The sequence below is a fragment of the Protomyctophum bolini genome (genome assembly GCF_963924005.1).
Source record: "Protomyctophum bolini genome assembly, chromosome: 8".
Classification (NCBI taxonomy): domain Eukaryota; kingdom Metazoa; phylum Chordata; class Actinopteri; order Myctophiformes; family Myctophidae; genus Protomyctophum; species Protomyctophum bolini.
Genome location: NC_137869.1, coordinates 2,038,783 through 2,054,564, shown reverse-complemented (window position 1 = coordinate 2,054,564; position 15,782 = coordinate 2,038,783). Strand labels below are relative to the sequence as shown.

General features: G+C 41.1%; 1 protein-coding gene and 1 long non-coding RNA gene across 2 annotated transcripts; one reads left to right on the top strand and one right to left on the bottom strand.

The window, feature by feature from the left end:
- Positions 1–921: 921 nt before the first annotated feature.
- On the top strand, positions 922–2,812 carry LOC308320475. Its single transcript, XR_013964537.1, has 2 exons — positions 922–951; positions 1,772–2,812. It is a non-coding gene; the product is annotated as an uncharacterized lncRNA (long non-coding RNA).
- A 1,318-nt stretch (positions 2,813–4,130) lies between these two features.
- Positions 4,131–13,546, bottom strand: ttr (transthyretin (prealbumin, amyloidosis type I); the record flags this gene model as incomplete). The annotated part of the gene is made up of 4 exons (XM_080770901.1): positions 13,474–13,546; positions 8,500–8,639; positions 6,376–6,511; positions 4,131–4,238 (listed from the first exon to the last, which is right to left on the bottom strand). Exons 1-4 carry the CDS (start codon positions 13,540–13,542, stop codon positions 4,131–4,133), a joined length of 453 nt encoding a protein of 150 aa, XP_080627027.1. The 5' UTR covers positions 13,543–13,546.
- Between the last annotated feature and the right edge of the window lie 2,236 nt (positions 13,547–15,782).

The following is a 15,782-nucleotide window of genomic DNA, read 5'->3' as shown; positions in this document are numbered from 1 at the left end:
CTAGTCAAACAGAGTCAGTGTTAATGACACTAATGAAGGTTCTATTCTAGTCAAACAGAGTCAGTGTTAATGAAGGTTCCATTCTAGTCAAACAGAGTCAGTGTTAATGACACTAATGAAGGTTCCATTCTAGTCAAACAGAGTCGGTGTTAATGAAGGTTCCATTCTAGTCAAACAGAGTTAGTGTTAATGACACTAATGAAGGTTCCATTCTAGTCAAACAGAGTTAGTGTTAATGAAGGTTCCATTCTAGTCAAACAGAGTCAGTGTTAATGATACTAATGAAGGTTCCATTCTAGTCAAACAGAGTCAGTATTAATGAAGGTTCCATTCTAGTCAAACAGAGTTAGTGTTAATGACACTAAAGAAGGTTCCATTCTAGTCAAACAGAGTTAGTGTTAATGAAGGTTCCATTCTAGTCAAACAGAGTCAGTGTTAATGATACTAATGAAGGTTCCATTCTAGTCAAACAGAGTCAGTATTAATGAAGGTTCCATTCTAGTCAAACAGAGTTAGTGTTAATGACACTAATGAAGGTTCCATTCTAGTCAAACAGAGTTAGTGTTAATGAAGGTTCCATTCTAGTCAAACAGAGTCAGTGTTAATGATACTAATGAAGGTTCCATTCTAGTCAAACAGAGTCAGTATTAATGAAGGTTCCATTCTAGTCAAACAGAGTTAGTGTTAATGACACTAAAGAAGGTTCCATTCTAGTCAAACAGAGTTAGTGTTAATGAAGGTTCCATTCTAGTCAAACAGAGTCAGTGTTAATGGTACTAATGAAGGTTCCATTCTAGTCAAACAGAGTCAGTATTAATGAAGGTTCCATTCTAGTCAAACAGAGTTAGTGTTAATGACACTAATGAAGGTTCCATTCTAGTCAAACAGAGTTAGTGTTAATGAAGGTTCCATTCTAGTCAAACAGAGTCAGTGTTAATGATACTAATGAAGGTTCCATTCTAGTCAAACAGAGTCAGTATTAATGAAGGTTCCATTCTAGTCAAACAGAGTTAGTGTTAATGACACTAAAGAAGGTTCCATTCTAGTCAAACAGAGTCAGTGTTAATGACATTAATGAAGGTTCCATTCTGGTCAAACAGAGTCAGTGTTAATGAAGGTTCCATTCTGGTCAAACAGAGTCAGTGTTAATGAAGGTTCCATTCTAGTCAAACAGAGTCAGTGTTAATGACACTAACGAAGGTTCTATTCTAGTCAAACAGAGTCAGTGTTAATGAAGGTTCCATTCTGGTCAAACAGAGTCAGTGTTAATGACATTAATGAAGGTTCCATTCTAGTCAAACAGAGTCAGTGTTAATGACATTAATGAAGGTTCCATTCTAGTCAAACAGAGTCAGTGTTAATGAAGGTTCCATTCTAGTCAAACAGAGTCAGTGTTAATGATACTAACGAAGGTTCCATTCTAGTCAAACAGAGTCAGTGTTAATGACATTAATGAAGGTTCCATTCTAGTCAAACAGAGTCAGTGTTAATGACACTAACGAAGGTTCCATTCTAGTCAAACAGAGTCAGTGTTAATGAAGGTTCCATTCTAGTCAAACAGAGTCAGTGTTAATGACACTAATGAAGGTTCCATTCTGGTCAAACAGAGTCAGTGTTAATGATACTAACGAAGGTTCCATTCTAGTCAAACAGAGTCAGTGTTAATGATACTAACGAAGGTTCTATTCTAGTCAAACAGAGTCAGTGTTAATGACACTAATGAAGGTTCCATTCTGGTCAAACAGAGTCGGTGTTAATGACACTAATGAAGGTTCCATTCTAGTCAAACAGAGTCCGGGTGCTGCTATAGTGAAATGTTGGCTCACTGGAAACACTCGGCTACACCAGTGGGTCTCAAAGTGTCTTTGAGTGGGTTCCAATACATGTCCCCGTTCGGGTGTGTAGGCCATAACCCTGAGAGTGTACAAATGGAACCATAATATGGACCCGTTTCTACACCCTCAAGAGTTGTGGGGGAGGGTCCTTTGATTTAAATCAAAAGGTTTGAGAACAACAACTGTACACACATAAACGGAACAGAGCCTTATTAGTTATCATCGGTAACTCCTGTGAAGGAAGTATCCACACTTTTCCTGGGTTGTGTGTGCTCCAGTTCCTGTTGATTTCATTGGATATCATTGGTCATCTGACCAGTTTCATTGGCTTTCATTGGATCAAATCGACAGGAACTGGAGCACGCACAGCCCAGGAAAAGTGTGGATAGGAAGAGTTGTTTCCAAAATGGCTGCTGTGCACAGAGCCTATTCTGCGCAGTGTTGCACTGTACTGTACTGTACTGTACTGTACTGCACTGTACTGTACTGTACTGTACTGCACTGTACGGGGGTCCGACAGAAGACAGATTTGCGTGAAGTGTTCTCCTCGCGGCTCCCCATTTCACTCTCACTCGGTATACTGTATGTCATATCATTCAACCGACTGGCGGGATTATCGTCTCGTTTTAAAAAGAGAAAAAAAAAAACATTTAATTTCATGAAGTAAAAAGAGAACCAAAACCTTGTGGATGTGTTGTAGCAGCTACTCTCGCACAGCGCCTCTGGTCGTGTTCGGTCGAGCTCATTGGCTAATATCAGCAGCATGTGCTATAGCTAGAGACCCCGCCCCCTCCATGACGGTGACCTTGGGCTATTATCATCATCAACTCTTTGGTATAAAAACTGAGTCTGGAATTGAACTGTTGGACTTTGTATTTTATTGATTTTTTTTCTTTCATTTATTTAATTTGGTTTTTTTTTTTTTTGTCAACTGAAGACAAATAAAAACACTTCATTGCCATATTCTGGAAAACAAACTGTGACATTGTGTGTGTTGCTGCCATTCGTCATTTTGACACAAGGGGCTGTATTTTGCGTGTCTTAAGTACCAGGTCTTATTCCCTATAACTTGAGTAAACTAAAGACCTGCGTGATGATCAATGCTCTTTGGCCACTCAGAATAGCCAAATGGCATTGATCACGCCTCCAGGTCTTTAGTTTACTCAAGTTAGGGAATAAGACCTGGTATTTAAGACACGCAAAATACAGCCCAAGATGTTTTCACGAACCTTTTAATTCCTTTCCTGGAGAGTTCTGGTGTGTTCGGCCCAATTAAGTGAGAACTGAGCATAGTAGCCGTATCGGTTCCGACTTATTGGACATGTTTGTCTGCTTTGCTTTCTCTGCGTTGAAGTAGTTTTTTTATTTTTGTGGTTGTAGGTCGTAAAAAAAATGGATGCCCGCAAGAAACGTGTGGTTTTGTTGGGCTGTTTTCACAACAACACAAGCTGTGGAATAGTTGACAGTATAGCCTCAATATTGCACGAAGAGAAACGTCATGAAGATATTCTGCTTAAATGTGTAGAACGTGCTATTAATATTTCAAACCCTTATAGGAACGGCGCTCACGCACACACACACACACACACACACACACACACACACACACACACACACACACACACACACACACACGCCAAATAATGTGCTGTCCGTGGTGTGAACACAGAATGGATGTTGACTTCCTCCATTTGATTACCTTCAGCTACACTTAACCCATTCTGACCTGAGATCAGATTCATACGAAGGTTTCCACTGGACACACACTGGTCTGATGAACCCATTCTGACCTGAGATCAGATTCTAAAAATGTCACAGTCGTTCTTCGATTTTTCAAAAATAGCAGACCTACAAGCTCATAGCGCGCCACTCGGTGGCGCGCTATGAGCTTGTAGATCTGCTATTTTTAAATAGCTAAAGCATAACATGATGCTTACACCAAAACGGGCGATATAATATATCAATCTGTTAGGCTATATTATAGCCCAACAGATCAGCAATTTACCTACTTAACTTTAATTGGTTGCTCTACTCCTAACTCATAACACCTGGACCTCTTCGGTGGTGACGTAACAACTACAAATAAAGGTATAAGAAAGCCTTCTAGTCCGAAAAACCTGTACGTAATGTGAAAAAAAAGCAGAGCAGGGAAAATCCACAGTGGTGTTATACAGACAGTAGCTGCTTTATTGCAATAATAAGCTATATAGGTGAGGTGTGTAGTGTTAGTGTATTTTGTGCAGACATGCACACACATAATATATACAGTATATATTTATATAATAGGTAAATGCGTTATGGATGTGCGTTGACCACCACGGCCGTGGTGGTATAGGAGTACGGACTGAGCAACAGAGCCAAGGTGTAGTGACGATGTCCGTCTGCGTGGGCCTCGAACACCACCTGGAAACATGTATAGAAATGATATACATTGTTTATTGTTTATAAAAGGATCCCCATTAGCTTTTGAAAAGAGAAGGGAACCCGCACACTCGTATGCTCCAAAACGACGTTTCGAGCCAAGGCTCTTCATCTGGTCAAGTTGAGTTTGACCAGATGAAGAGCCTTTTGCTTCGTCAATAAAAGTTATCTGTTGGAGCATACGAGTGTGCGGGTTCCCTTCTCTTTTCATATGTTACTTTTTGAACCCAGCACCTCCATGAAGTGATGTGCCTATTTTTCTATAGTTCCCCATTAGCTTTTGCCTTGACAAAAGCTATAGTCTTCCTGCTGGGGTTCGACACAGACAAACATTTAACATTTAACAAAGGCAATACTTAACAATTTTTTACAAACACTATAACTCAAAATAAAATATAAAATAAGAAATAAAAAACATAGGAGAAATTTTAAAAAACAAAGAAAAACATAGCAAAATAATCACTTTCAACTAATTATACATTTGAATTATTATTTTCCCAGGGTTACTGCAGTATGATTTACATAAGGTGTTCTTTTAACTTGATTTTAAAGATGAATTTTTGTATTTGTATTGGTTATACACTTTGGTAGTGCATTCCAACCTATTACTGCTCTATAGATAATAGAAGATTTAAAGATATTTGTTCTTGGTTTAGGTGCCGCCAAAACACCCGAACTGGCTTGTCTAGTCATATGGTTATGTTCGTCTCTTACATGTGCTATACCTGTTCAAAGAAATACTGTGGGTTTTTTTTGTCCATCAATACATTTCTGAAAAACGTAAGAATACGTGAATGCAATCTATTCTCAACAGTAAGCCATGATAGATTTCTGTGCATTTCTACAATGTGTGTCCTGTTGGAACACTGGAGAGCTAATCTGGCAGCCAATTTGTTTTGAGCTATTTGTAATTTATATACGTCTGTTTTTGCATATACAAATATACCAGTAAGAAGCGTCGCGTGGATGACAGCAGAGCGCTGGCGCTTTGGAATGGGGGCTCAGATCAACACACCCGCCTGGGTGACAGCAGACTGCTGGGTGAGTGCTGGCGCTTTGGAATGGGGGCTCAGATCAACACACCCGCCTGGGTGACAGCAGACTGCTGGGTGAGTGCTGGCGCTTTGGAATGGGGGCTCAGATCAACACACCCGCCTGGGTGACAGCAGACTGCTGGGTGAGTGCTGGCGCTTTGGAATGGGGGGCTCAGATCAACACACCCGCCTGGGTGACAGCAGAGCGCTGGGTGAGTGCTGGCGCTTTGGAATGGGGGCTCAGATCAACACACCCGCCTGGGTGACAGCAGACTGCTGGGTGAGTGCTGGCGCTTTGGAATGGGGGGGTCAGATCTACATATCCGCCCATGGGTGCACAGTGCACACATACTGTAGGCCTACCTCAGATGTCGCCCTATAGGACATGATGGCCAAGGCAGGCACACCAGGGTGCTTATAGATACTGTACCTCAGCAGCAGACACTTTAAAGTCTTTGAGATATTCTAATATATTTCCCTTTGAATTGTGTGCGATACCTCTTGTCAACCACAAGGTGTCCTTCCTACCCAACCACACAAGGTCTAATAATCTGTCTCAATGGAAGAGTAGGTGATGGCCTCCTCCTCCATCCACTGTATACATGTACATAGTACATACATGTACTAGTTATACTTATAAACTAGTAGGTTAAGGTATCAACTCACCTCTGCTATAGTTCATAATGGAACGTAGCCCTGGGCCTAGTGACCAACTCACCTCTGCTATAGTTCATAATGGAACGTATCCTTGGGTCTAGTGACCAACTCGCCTCTGCTAGCTCGTGGAATGGAACGTAGCCCTGGGCCTATAGTGACCAACTCACCTCTGCTATAGTTCATAATGGAACGTAGCCCTGGGCCTAGTGACTAACTCACCTCTGCTAGCTCGTGGAATGTAACGTAGCCCTGGGTCTAGTGACCAACTCACCTCTGCTAGCTCGTGGAATGGAACGTAGCCCTGGGTCTAGTGACCAACTCACCTCTGCTAGCTCGTGGAATGGAACGTAGCCCTGGGTCTAGTGACCAAACTCACCTCTGCTAGCTCGTGGAATGGAACGTAGCCCTGGGTCTAGTGACCAACTCACCTCTGCTAGCTCGTGGAATGGAACGTAGCCCTGGGCCTTCCAGTAGGTCTTGGTATCAAACTCCACGCGGTAGACGGCCGGGGGGAACTGCTCCTCTGTGATCAGACTGTGAACCTCTCCGATCACGTCCGTCGCTCTGCCGGTGGTGGGAGGAGAAAAAATAAGTACTCACTTGTTATTATACGAATGTTACAAGTATAGAAGTCCGGAATTGGTATCAAAAGTACATTTAAATTATTATTTTCCCAGGGTCACTGCAGTATGGTTTACATAAGGTGTTCTTTTAACTTGATTTTAAAGATGATTTTTTTCTATTTGTATTGGTTATACACTTTGGTAGTGCATTCCAACCTATAGATCTATAAAATGGTATCCAAAGTGTTGGTACCGAAGTAGAAATTATACTCATGATGCAGAATGTCCCATTTAACTTTACGTTGAAAGAAAGAAAGAGAGAAAAAGGCAGATCTACAAGCTCACAATGTGTTGCATCGCAAGTTAATTCGCAACGCATTGTGAGCTTGTAGATCTGCACAGTACACACAGGGCTGAAGTGGTTAATGTATGTTTTGTAATCAAAATCTATAGCAAATGAACTACCGTAACTATAGTAACTAAAGGAACTTTAAATATACTCGTAGTGGAGTAAAAGTACAATATTTGCCTCTTGAGATGTAGTGGAGTCGAAGTAAAAGTACTGGAAGTGGAAAATATTCAAGTAAAGTACAAATAAATACGAATACTAGGCTACAGTACTTACTGTAAGTGACGTACTTAGAACTATACTGTACTTTCAAACCACTGCACTCTATGACACATCGGGGGGGGGGGGGGGAACGACCAAAGGTTCACATGATCCATTCAGCCAGTTTCAACAAGCAACGAGGTCAGGAGTGTATCGTCTGATGTGACATCATGTACTGTACTGTACTGTACTGTACTGTACTGTACTGTACTGTACTGTACTGTACTGTACTGTACTGTACTGTACTGTACTGTAGACTCACTGTATTCTAGCGTTTCTGGGTCAGGAGGAGTTCAAACAAACCAGCCATGCAGTTCAAACAAGTAGACCACTATTTACATTTCCCTCAAAGGGCCATATTTTGACTTGGGTACCTCTTTGTCTCTTTGCCGTTATACTACTTCACTGTCAGCCTGCGTTGCTATTCACTGTAATTAACTGGCTTAACGACATCAAAGAGGAAAAATCATAAAAACACGATTCCTTTAGTTTACAGTATACTACAGCTTACGGTCAAAAGCTTGTGTCGTTCCACTGTTGCATCAGCTCAACTCACTTTCGCTTTTTATCCGACGTCACAGTATATTTAGAAATGTATCATAAAATATTGCGACAAACAACACCTACTATTAGTAAACAAACCAACAATAATATGCAAATACTGATAATAATAATACTGATAATATATCACCTTGTTAAAACACAATAACAATAAACAAATATGTAATAATATTGTGAATCCCTCAAAATGTGCTTTGGGTCAGTTTTGGCTCCTGCAGCCTGTGTGCTATTCACTGTGTCAGTCAGTTCTGTGCTCCAGTGTCCTGTTTGATTACTTTGCTATATGGATTCTACTTAATAATAATTATTATTATGTTGTGTTACTTTGGAGACTATATGCCAAGCACAGCCCAAGAGCCACATGTAGTCCACAGAATACGTTTTCACTGGCGAAAACTACATGGAAACTAAATGAAAGCTTAAGCTATAACGACTGAAACTATAAGACTAAATATACTGACAATTTCGTCAACAAATAAAAACTAAACTAAAATGTTAGGAAGGGACTAGTGGACAAGAGATCCAGTATAAATGAAACGAGTCATTTTACACTTGGTTTCATGCTGAAAATAACCGATCTACAATTAGTGTAACAAGCAGTGTAAAAATCTGTCATTACGACGGCATCAAGGCCCGCCAAAATGCATTTTAGTCAACTAAATCAACTGTAGATTTAGTCGACTAAAATATTATGATATTCAATCGACTGAAACTAGACTAACACTAATACATTCCAGGTGACAAAAATTTGACAAAGACTAAATTACCTAACTAATAACCTGTTACAGTGACCGGGAGGTTCTCAGACGTCTACGTACCCAGTGACCACTGGAGTCCATTCTCCGTTGGCGCCTCTCCGAAACACCTTGAGCGCCACGGAGCCGGCGGGCGTTCCCTTCACGGCGTCCAGGATCTTCACCATCAGCGGGCAGTGAGTGTCCGACTCGCCATGCTTCCCCTGCTGGCATCATAGAGAGAGACCAGTTCACACATTTAGACCCGAGGTCCATTAAAAAACATGCAGTAATCCTGGTCTCTAAACTGCCACCCCCTGGCCAGCCGGGGCGCCTGATGGAGGGGAAAGGAACTGGTTGGAATAACGTGTTCCTTCCACGCGCTATACGTCCAACCAGGGAAACTCCCCCCTGTCAGGTGTAAAGGAGACACTTGGACACTCAGGCATGAAGGAAGCATGAGTTCAAGTCCGTTGATAATTAGATGATATATAGCTGATCTACAAGCTCACTTGTAGATCTGCTATTTTTCAATAGCTAAAGTATAACATAATGCTTAAAACACCAAAACGGGGTTCCCGTCCTGAATGAGTTAAAGATGTTTATATTGTTACATCTTACATGCCAGTGGTTTGAGGACAGAAAATATACCTGTATATCTACTGTATTCTGCCTTACAAATGCACTGCTGGTGGCCTGTTTGTGTGCCGTTTGCACTAGGCCTATAGTGTTATAGTGTTACACTATAGTGTTGATTCTGAGAAGCACATTTTGATTCAGTTTCAGTCAGAGTGTTTTGAGTCAAATTTAATTTAGTTTCAGTCATATTTGAGTCACCTGAAAGGTTTTAGTGTTATAGTCTAGTTTTAGTCGAATAAATATAATTGTAAGATTTTAGCCATCTATTCTAAATCTACATACAGATCTATTGTTGACGAAAGTATTTTGGCGAGCCTTGCCTGGCAGATTTTACACTTGCTTGCATTTTGAAAATAGCAGATCTACAAGCTCAGCTTAACAATGTAGCCTGCAAAAAGGAAAGGAAAGGTACCATGTTTACCCTGCAGGGTAACTGGACTAAGGAAAGGAAAGGTACTATGTTTACCCAGGGTAACTGGACTAAGGAAAGGAAAGGTACTCTGTTTACCCAGGGTAACTGGACTAAGGAAAGGAAAGGTACTATGTTTACCCAGGGTAACTGGACTAAGGAAAGGAAAGGTACTATGTTTACCCAGGGTAACTGGACTAAGGAAAGGAAAGGTACTATGTTTACCCAGGGTAACTGGACTAAGGAAAGGAAAGGTACTATGTTTACCCTGCAGGGTAACTGGACTAAGGAAAGGAAAGGTACTATGTTTACCCAGGGTAACTGGACTAAGGAAAGGAAAGGTACTATGTTTACCCATGGTAACTGGACTAAGGAAAGGAAAGGTACTAGGTTTACCCAGGGTAACTGGACTAAGGAAAGGAAAGGTACTAGGTTTACCCAGGGTAACTGGACTAAGGAAAGGAAAGGTACTAGGTTTACCCAGGGTAACTGGACTAAGGAAAGGAAAGGTACTAGGTTTACCCAGGGTAACTGGACTAAGGAAAGGTACCATGTTTACCCAGGGTAACTGGACTAAGGAAAGGAAAGGTACTATGTTTACCCAGGGTAACTGGACTAAGGAAAGGAAAGGTACTATGTTTACCCTGCAGGGTAACTGGACTAAGGAAAGGAAAGGTACTATGTTTACCCTGCAGGGTAACTGGACTAAGGAAAGGAAAGGTACTATGTTTACCCTGCAGGATAACTGGACTAAGGAAAGGAAAGGTACTATGTTTACCCAGGGTAACTGGACTAAGGAAAGGAAAGGTACCATGTTTACCCAGGGTAACTGGACTAAGGAAAGGAAAGGTACTATGTTTACCCTGCAGGGTAACTGGACTAAGCTCAAGAACTTGTTTACAGCCAGGCCCTGCTCATAGAACATTTCATGGTAGGGGGTTCAATACCTTGCTCAAAGGGCACTTCAGCGGTGGTAACTTTAACGTGCCGGTCCGGGGATACGAACTATAGCGACCTTCTGATATCAAGACCGCTCCGCAAACCGTTCGCCCAGTAGTAAAGGCAGCGCCTCAGTAGTCTAGGGTCATAGGTAAACCTATAGCTTCACAGTGTTTGAACTGGCTGGTTTGGTTTGGTTTGTTTGAACTCATCCTGACCCAGAAAAGCTAGAATACGTTGACTATAGAGTCTACAGTATGGAAGCACAGTGCAGTAAACGGGTCTACAGTATGGAACCGTACAGTACAGTACACGGCGCCGGGCCAGTCGATGACCTCCTGACCCGGGCTGTGTGAATCTGGCTGTGTTTGTTTGGGCACTGGGAAGGGGGGGGGGGTCCCATACACCTGGTGACCTCTCGGCCCGGTCGTAAAACAACAACAAGGAAATACAATAGTCAAAAGAAAAGAATAGCATTCGGTCCTCTAGTCCATAGATATTTAAATACTTCACACCTGTGTGAAGTGACTAGTGAGGGGCGCTAATATATTAAAGTCTAACGCATGTTGATTAGGCCAATGAGGCATCTATTTTTTAAATATCTATGTCTCTCACACTCTCTGCACATGTCTGCCTTCCCCTATTGGCCCATTCTAGGACATGTTATTTGTGTGTGTAGTCAGAAGGATAGCACACGCTGACCCTCATGTGTGTGACATTACATTACAGTGGAGAGCAGAGGGTCAACCACCCCCATGTTGTACTGTAAGTCACTGAACTGCTCCACACACAGTTCACACACATGGCATTTATTACAAACAATTACAAAAGATCTACAGGCTCACAACACTGACCACATTTGACTGAGAGCCTGCCATCAACGCAATGCAACCTCCAGCTTTCAATGTATTTACATTTTATCCAAAATGAAATGATTTATTATAGCACAGGCAGACTCTTCACATACTAGGGCCTACGTGGGCAACTGGCGGCCCGGGGGCCACATGCGGCCCCCCCACCTTCGCTCAATGTGGCCCTCAGGTTAATATCAGTCAATATCAATATCAATATATTATTGATTATAGCTGTTACAATTCCAAACATGCAAATGACCCGCTTTAGTTACTAGAGTCTAAATTAGTAGCTTTATGAGTAGTATTAAAAATTAATGTTATTGTCTTTTCAGGATTTCAATTCAAATAATAGAAAATAATTGCTGCTCTACAAAAGCTCAAAACGCGTCGCAGATCAGCTATTTTTGCTACAACAGTTATAATTATGCAATGTGGAACTATAGTGGCCCTCCCCATCGTCAAAGTTGCCCACCCCTGTACTAGAGCATGTCTGAAATAAATATCAGATAAAGATATAGGTGTAATGTTAGAGACCACAGAAGACATGTAAATATGAAATAAATGCTTAAACATGTAGCTAGGTGTAATGTTAGAGACCACAGAAGACATGTAAATATGAAATAAATGCTTAACCATGTAGCTATAGGTGTAATGTTAGAGACCACAGAAGACATGTACATATGAAATAAATGCTTAAACATGTAGGTGTAATGTTAGAGACCACAGAAGACATGTAAATATGAAATAAATGCTTAAACATGTAGCTAGGTGTAATGTTAGAGTCCACAGAAGACATTTAAATATGAAATAAATGCTTAAACATGTAGCTATAGGTGTAATGTTAGAGACCACAGAAGATATGAAATAAATGCTTAAACATGTAGCTATAGGTGTAATGTTAGAGACCACAGAATATATGAAATAAATGCTTAAACATGTAGCTATAGGTGTAATGTTAGAGTCCACAGAATACATGTAAATATGAAATTAATGCTTAAACATGTAGCTAGGTGTAACGTTAGAGACCACAGAAGACATGTAAATATGAAATTAATGCTTAAACATGTAGCTAGGTGTAACGTTAGAGACCACAGAAGACATGTAAATATGAAATAAATGCTTAAACATGTAGCTATAGGTGTAATGTTAGAGACCACAGAAGATATGAAATAAATGCTTAAACATGTAGCTAGGTGTAATGTTAGAGTCCACAGAATACATGTAAATATGAAATTAATGCTTAAACATGTAGCTATAGGTGTAATGTTAGAGTCCACAGAATACATGTAAATATGAAATTAATGCTTAAACATGTAGCTAGGTGTAACGTTAGAGACCACAGAAGACATGTAAATATGAAATAAATGCTTAAACATGTAGCTATAGGTGTAATGTTAGAGACCACAGAAGACATGTAAATATGAAATTAATGCTTAAACATGTAGCTAGGTGTAACGTTAGAGACCACAGAAGACATGTAAATATGAAATAAATGCTTAAACATGTAGCTATAGGTGTAATGTTAGAGACCACAGAAGACATGTAAATATGAAATAAATGCTTAAACATGTAGCTATAGGTGTAATGTTAGAGTCCACAGAAGTGAACCTTTCAAGCCTGTTTCTCTGCAAGACTTTATACTCTATAAGCCATATCTCCACAACTGGTGGGTCAAACTGAACAACCAATTTTATGTCAATTTGAAGCTATGATTGATGAGGATCTATTCTACACCTTAACGTTTTATTTAATTTTATACAAAATAACAGTATGGGATGTTGCCGATGAGACATTTTGGCCGATATCAATATAAATAATTGCTGTTATGGCCGATAACCGATGTTACCGATGTCGATATGATCTCATTCTGTATTGAAAAATCATAATAATTTTGTCCATTCTGAAAAATACATGTAACGGCGTATCTGCACTGCATGCAGGCTTACGCAAGTCGGATTTAACTGTAATACCTTTACATTTAATACAGTGAGCTTGTAGATCTGTTCAAGCTGTTACTTTGGGTTTGTTTTTTTCTGTAAAGACAGACCGATTAATCGGACCGCGGTCTGATTGATTAATCGAACCCATGCCGATTAATCTAAAAGCAAATAGAATCGGCTGATACCGATTGTGTTTGCAGATTAATCTCCCATCAATGCTATCTCCACACACACACACACACACACACACACACACACACACACACACACAACTCACCAGAGGAGCAGCGTTACATAGGACAGCTGTAGAGACAACAAGGGCCACACATAGCAGGAATCGAACCATTCTGGACTGTCTGGCACTGTGGCTGCCTACAGAGATCCACACCGGTCACTCACACGCACACACACACACACACACACACACACAGAATGACCAGCCTGAACATTACACCCTTATACAACCCCCAGTGCTGGTGCCATGCACAAACCATCCGCGACACACGCCCACACACCGCGACACACGCCCACACGCTATCTACTATTTTTGATCTATACAATACGATTTAGTACTGCTGCTACTCTGCCTAATTAAAGCCCATGACCCATCTAGTCCTGACACACTTTGATAGTCTAGGATGGCTCAGGGTGGTATTTAAAAGGATCGTAACATAAAAAAAATAAAGTTTTAGTGTATATATTCAGATATTATAGTGTAGTTTTTCGTCTTAAACATTAAATTCCCCATTGACAATGAATGGAGAATTTATGTCATATATTATGTAGACGAGCAAATTGTCTTTTTTCGTCCTACACAAACATTACATTCCCATTGACAATGAATAGAGAATTCACGTCATATGTGTCTGATGATGTACGATGATAAGAGCGCCCCTATCACTTCACACGGGTGTGATTTTTCTATATCCAGTTGCTGAAAATGGTTAAAAAATGTACCTGGCCTTTCTGTGTGGAGTTTGCATGTTCTCCCCATGTCCCCTAGGGTAGGTACACTCACAAAAAACATGCAGTAATCCTGGTCTCTAAACTGCCTCCCCCTGGCCAGCCGGGGCGCCTGATGGAGGGGAAAGGAACTGGTTGGAATAACGTGTTCCTTCCACGCGCTACGTCCAACCAGGGAAACTCCCCCCTGTCAGGTGTAAAGGAGCAACTTGGACACTCAGGCATGAAGGAAGCATGAGTTCAAGTCCGTTGCTCTCCCCTTGTCCCCCATATATGGGGACTAGGTTGGTGGAGGGTGTGTAGAGCCCAGGATCACATCAGATGATTGACACAGGGGTGAACAATGGGTTACAAAATCGTGGGATAAAAATGATAAAAAAATAAAATATAAAGTACCTGAGGGGGCCTTTTGAATAGCGGTGCTGGCGTTACATTATTACATAATAAGACAAACACACTCGGACTGAGATATAGATCCGGACATTGTGATTGGTAGGCTACTGTTTTGTTTGTTATTCTTGTAATGTTTGTGCGCAACACTCTTGAAAACAAAGTATTTCATTGTGGGTTTGGTGTCTGTCGATCCATGAAGTCACCATAATTCAAGTTGCAGATGCCTTTCGTTTTTTTCCTTTTTTTAATGATATATTTTTGATATATTTACATGTGTCATGTGATCTACCCGCACAGCCTTTGTGATCTAATGGTAGATCACAATCTATACCTTTTGGCCACATAGGTTCCACATGTTAAGGATGTTCTGGTGGACGTTACACCTATCCTCCACTAGATGGGGCTACAGCTGTTCTGGAGAAGGATGAGACTGCTGCTGTGGGCTCAGACAAACAGGGTGAGCCTAACCTAAAGTTTACTATAGTTCACTTTTTGATTGATTCATTGAAGTATTTACTAACAGTTTGCAGAATTACAGTACATTTCAAGTAGCCTACAACTCAATACAAAGACTGTGAGTGGACGACACCATAAAGCATTACACTTGTTTACAAGAGAGAGGGTCCACCTTGTTCAATTCATCATAACATTTAGAGACATACGAATACCGGTATACACTTCTATATAGCCAAAAACAGTTTCAAATTGCAGGTGTCATAGGTGCCCTTTGAGAGGGGTTTTGAAGGAGTCAAGGGACTCACATGTCTTATGACAGTTGGTAGGGCGTTCCACATTTGTGACATAATGTTCTGGTGAAAGACAAACACGGTGACCAATACCATAGAGTCACTATAGTTCACTTCAAGACCTGAGGCCGAAAAGGCCTTCTAAAGCCTGGGCGTTTCCTGATGCTACACCCCCAACATTATATGGATTTGGCCATGCACGTTGCCCGGCCCCCATCAATTCCTTTCCTCCCCCTAGCTACCCTATAGCTAGCTATAAAGTCAAAGTCGTATGATTTGTCACACACGTTACCACCAGTGAAATGTGTTCTCCGCATTTGACCCATCTCTCTCTCTTGGAGCGGTGAGCTGCAGCCGTGCCGCGCTCGGGAATCATTTGATTAGATGATCCAACCCATTGATGCCGAGTGCAAAGCAGGGAGCCATTGGGTCCCATTTTACAGTCTTAATTGGTATCACCCGGCCAGGGATTGAACCCCCGACC